Here is a 4908-nt window from a genome sequence, read left to right on the forward strand (position 1 = left end):
GGAAAGAGTCCCACCACAAGGGTGTATTGCAGACAAACCTAACCTTGCAGAAATATTCTGCAAGAGGCTGCTTCCAGGACCCGAACCCATGACCTCTAGGTCACACCGGCAACACCTTAACCGGTGCGCCATAGTATCCTCGCACGCAAAATGCCCATAGAGGAAAGGGAAAGATAAAAGCACAGATATTAAGCAAAACAAGATAAACTTGGATGATTGGTTCTTGTACTAGAGGAGCATCCCTTTTGCTCATGTGCTAGGAAGAATTATACACGGCAATGGCATATGTGAAGTTCAACATAACCATGAAATGAAATAAGGCCAACTGGAGCAACAAGATAATATAGTGAAAAGTTTATCTACGGCAAAGATATAACACGTGATCTACAACCAAAACCCCCGAGACCAACTGATTGTGCACTTTTGGAAGGGATACAGATACAAGCCACCATGCTTACCGGAATTCCAAGAGCTTCTGGGTTCACAGGAACATTAAAGGGTTCAGCCGCGTCCATCTTCATAACCTTTTTTATCACCTTAAAAAATATGATACGTACATACAAAAGTGCATTAGGCATGCAGATCAAACATAACAGCTCAAAGCATCAAAAATGAAAAACGTAAAGAAGATTAATCTGAACATACTGTAAGGGATTTTTCCAGTTCTTGCTTATTGTATTGAGAAGTTGAATCAGCCTTCTTCTGCTCTCTGCCCAGAAAGCCTACCGGGCTTTCCAGTTCTTGTTTATTGTACCCAGAAGTTTGATCAGCCTTCTTCTGCCCTTTTAGAAGAGAAATTGGCTCGTTTTCTGGTTCTTGCTTTTTGGTTTCAGAATTCTCATTAAGTGTTTTCTTATCTGAATTCTCATTAAGCGTTTTCAAATCAGGATTCTGAACAACATTTTCTTCCTTGGTCTTGAGAGGATCGCTTGCATTCTCGATACTAGAGCAAGAGCCAGCTACTGCCTTGGAAGGTTTAATCTTTATACCTTTAGTTTTCCTGTAAACATTCCCTATGAACAATGATTTTCTTTCAGGCAAAGGAGGAACATAGTCCTCCTTCCTCTCAGTAGCCATGCCTGATCTTTCTGACCCCGTCTGAGGGACGTTCTCAGCGACATCATTACGTGAAGAAGTATCAGGTTCTGGTGCTTTTGAGGTCTTCAGTTTAACCTTAACGCGTCCAATTGACTTGGCTGCTGTGTTATCAGCAGATCCATCACGATCGGCACTAATATTAAGTGAATGGTCACTCCCAGTGGAAGAAGGTGCATCAACCTCCATTCTGGACTCTTGTTCATCAGCAGCCTCAGAACTTTTATCAGAGTTTTGACTCTCTGCATTTTCAGCTGACCCATTTAAATTCCCTTCATTGGAGACCACCTTGGGCTTCTTAGACTTGTTTCCTTTTTTATGCCCACGCTTACGCTTCATGTTCACCTGATTCATGTAACCGAAACATAAAGCAGCTATCATAACGTAATCCTAGAAAGCCCAAGCCAACAAACACGGAACAATTACCGGCATCTAATCCACAAGGAGCGAATGATTTTTAGATTGAAGCAGCAATCGGAAAACTAAACCTAAATCTGAATACAAATAAAAAAAAACTCACAAGTTACCTGATTCAGCAGCGTGAAGAGGATCGGTCGGAAGCCCAGAGCGATTATTATCCACGTCAAATAGCCGTCGAAGATATGACGAAAAACAAGATGGAAACTTGGACAATTGCTCGATGAGATCCTACCTTGTTAATCGATTGTTCCTCTCGATTTAACCTGATTATCGGTCGCCGATGGCAATGAAGCCCTAGAGGCTAAAGAAACCAGTGGCCGAAATTGTGAAGCTCCGGTAAAGAAAAGTGTGAAACGATTCGATAGTGATTTATTGAAAAACAAACCCCAAAGTTTAAAAATATCATATAAAATACCCCAACCTTTTCCAATGAAATTAAAATAAACCCTAACCTTTGGAAGTTCAATATTAACGACCTAACAACCAAAACACACCTTTTTAAAAGTTTTTAAAACCCAAGTTAAACGTTTACCTTTTAATTTTTAAAAACCCAAATTAAACGTTCAACTTTTAATTTAAATTAAACAGTTACATCTTAACCCTATTATCTTTATTGAATTAAAACAAACTTTAATTTTTAAAAATCTCATATTAAGTTCGAAGTTTTTTTTTTATTGAAGTCAAAATCAACCCTATACTTTGAAGCTCAATTCTATTGTTTGAATTTGGAACGCTTCAACCCATCAATTATATCAAACTAACATATATATATTTACTCCCTTAAATTTAGAAGATTTGAAACAAAATAAAAAGGACTGCAAAATATATCTCAAAGTGTTTATTTTCTTCAAAATTACTTAGTATTAGGATTTAAAATGACACGAACTAAAAGATTGAGGTTTAATATGAAATTCCTAAAATTTAGAGTTTGTTTTGAATATATATTTTTTTTATGACAAGAGTCAATGAACCTTCAACCCAATACATCTTCCGTGACCCATGATCCAAAAGCATGTAAGAGACAATCCATCTCCTTTTTTGTATGGTTCAACCTAGAGGTGGATATATATATATATTAGTTGTATTTATTGTCTTTATGTTACTGTAATAATCAGGCTCAAGCTCTGGGATTTGCCTCCAGACTCTTGCAGTTTATGTAGTCATGGAGATTTCGGCAATCACATGGAGAGCTTCAGCTGGAAATCAGTCGTTTTTTCTCCAAGTTCCTAAGCTCTTAACTGTGTTTAGGTTTGCCTTCTTCCAGCAGCAGATTAACCATCGACTTGACCACTTCATTATGAACAATGCTTGATTTCTGAAGATGCAGAGAGAGAGAGATTAGAAGGAACAAGTAGAGGGTCAAAACAACTCTGTCATGTAAATCTACTACGAAATGGAAAGAGGATCAAAGTTCAATCTTGTTAGAAATACCTCGGGCTTTCGTATGAGATCTTTGAGAATGGAATGAAGGGTTACTCGGAGTTCTTTGAACAAGACTGCAGTTTGGGCAGGTGCTGTCAGCTCCAACCATCCATCAATGGTGACTGTTCCAATCTGTATAAAGATATCGAAACATGATTGAAGAAATAGGCTTTTCATATAACCAGGAAGAAGATTTAACCAATGCACCACACTAGTTTCATCAGGGGTAAGTAATGTATCTTATGTAGAAAAGAGGAGGGAACAGACAATACTTAATAACTGTTGAGTGCCCATAAAGCATCAGAATCATTTTCGAAAGATTTGATGATCAAACATTACATCCGTACCAACTTTCTAGAGAGCAACAACTCATTAGACCCAAGATCGGATTTGTAGATCAAGTAACAACTTTGTGCTTTATTAGAAGGTCTCTATATAGTTCATTGTTGGACAAATGAATCTACTGAAAAGGGATAATATAATACAGGTGATTCAAGTCCCATACCTGATGGTGAATGCTGATTGAACCACCAAAAAGTAGAATGGAGAAAGGAGAAACAACGGTGGTATCCCGCAGAAATACTTTGTTCGTTTCGACCTAAAAGAACAAAAAAAAATTGTGATGATATTGAAAAAATGATCAAAGTAAAAAAAAACTACCAGACGTACCCTTTTACATATTCAATGACCTCAGCATCTTCATGCCAGTTTTACTCAATTACTATGATAGGATTCAGGACAGAACTATTAACCGAAAATCTTTCTGATAAAAAATAAATCAAAGTGCTAAAGTTCCAGAACCAAATGCTTCATAATATATTAGAACTCAACATACCTTCTCGAGGAACACGACAAAAGGGTATTGAAATGATTTTAAGGAGCTGTTAATCGAGGATGGATGAATATGGACCTCCCTTCTGCCATCAAACAAAGCATAAGGCTTTGGCTGCTGTTCTTTCTTTGTAAGGCTTTTGAATGCTGCATCTGTAATTCCCTTTTCAGTGGCAGCAATATTAGGGTATAGTCCTGCGCATAATATAGCCTGTCAAAATTGACAGTTCAGATCAGGTACGGGAAAAAAAAAAACTGAAGTGCACAAAAGTTACAAAACATGGTGCGAGAGCTCAAAAAAAGACATTCATTTTTTCCATTAAAAGTTACAAATGGGCCATCAATGTTATTTCACAAACACATACATAAATCATAGATCACTAATTTATTTGGCCGTTTCACTTTTCAGATGTTGATATGGGATCTCTTTCATATCTGGAAAAAAGTACATATGTATGTGTATATATATATATGCACATTAGCAGCACTAAGAAAAGAACAAAAATAAGCCTCACTTGAATTTGTTACAGAAGAAGGGCACCAGAATGCACTGTACCTTAACAATTTCCGGCTGTTGTGAATACAAATTGAAGGGCTGAGATTTATCAGAAAACCATAAATCAAGAGTCTCTGATTTTCTCCCTTGAATCTGATGATAGATAGAAGAAAATTTCCTTGTCAGGGCCATTTGAAAACATGTTAGCCTTCTTTCTGTCCAAAACTTGTCTGAAAACTATGCAGGTGATAGAGCCATACCCAAAAGAAGGGAACAAACATATGAATACTTTTGGCAGATGATGCCCTTTTGTGTAAATTTAAACTGCCACATGGGTCATGAATTCATGATAACAAATTTTCAGATGGACAAAATATATCACCTTAGGAACATCAATGAGCCCAATGTCAGCAAGCAGTGTTCCAAATTGTACTCTCATGTCTCTGATATTTTAAGACAAGTAAAAAAAGGAGACTTGAAGGATGAGAAAGGAAAGATGTAAGCTAGATAACAATCTTTCGCAGTCCAAAGGAAAGAACTTCTGGGATTGGAAGACATACAAATAATTTTACATCAGAAAATTAGATCCAACTTGTCTTGTGCACCAAAGTAACTTGTACCTTATCATCCGCATCACTGAACCG

General features: G+C 37.1%; 2 protein-coding genes across 4 annotated transcripts in view; both read right to left on the bottom strand.

Annotated features, from left to right (window-relative positions):
• LOC104820230 (bromodomain testis-specific protein) overlaps window positions 1-1846 on the bottom strand; it is a 5135-nt gene extending 3289 nt beyond the window's left edge. The window contains exons 1-3 of one of the 2 annotated variants that reach the window (XM_010550601.2): window positions 1623-1846; window positions 646-1440; window positions 459-536 (exon numbers count right to left, since the gene is read on the bottom strand). In XM_010550601.2, coding sequence (XP_010548903.1) covers window positions 459-536; window positions 646-1434 — 867 coding nt within the window. In that variant the 5' untranslated portion in view covers window positions 1435-1440; window positions 1623-1846. The remainder of the gene's footprint in view (window positions 1-458; window positions 537-645; window positions 1441-1622) is intronic. The other variant, XM_010550610.1, reaches the window with a different exon arrangement.
• Window positions 1847-2430: 584 nt separating this feature from the next.
• Window positions 2431-4908, bottom strand: part of LOC104820242 (DExH-box ATP-dependent RNA helicase DExH7, chloroplastic) — a 15250-nt gene continuing 12772 nt past the window's right edge. The window contains exons 29-35 of one of the 2 annotated variants that reach the window (XM_010550623.1): window positions 4885-4908; window positions 4647-4707; window positions 4325-4417; window positions 3773-3979; window positions 3443-3535; window positions 2947-3069; window positions 2431-2830 (exon numbers count right to left, since the gene is read on the bottom strand). In XM_010550623.1, the coding sequence (XP_010548925.1) occupies window positions 2750-2830; window positions 2947-3069; window positions 3443-3535; window positions 3773-3979; window positions 4325-4417; window positions 4647-4707; window positions 4885-4908 (682 nt within the window). In that variant the 3' untranslated portion in view covers window positions 2431-2749. Of the gene's footprint in view, window positions 2831-2946; window positions 3070-3442; window positions 3536-3772; window positions 3980-4324; window positions 4418-4646; window positions 4708-4884 lie in introns of those variants that run through there. The other variant, XM_019203373.1, reaches the window with a different exon arrangement.

The sequence above is a fragment of the Tarenaya hassleriana genome, unplaced genomic scaffold (genome assembly GCF_000463585.1).
Source record: "Tarenaya hassleriana unplaced genomic scaffold, ASM46358v1 Cleome1, whole genome shotgun sequence".
In the NCBI taxonomy this organism is placed as follows: domain Eukaryota; kingdom Viridiplantae; phylum Streptophyta; class Magnoliopsida; order Brassicales; family Cleomaceae; genus Tarenaya; species Tarenaya hassleriana.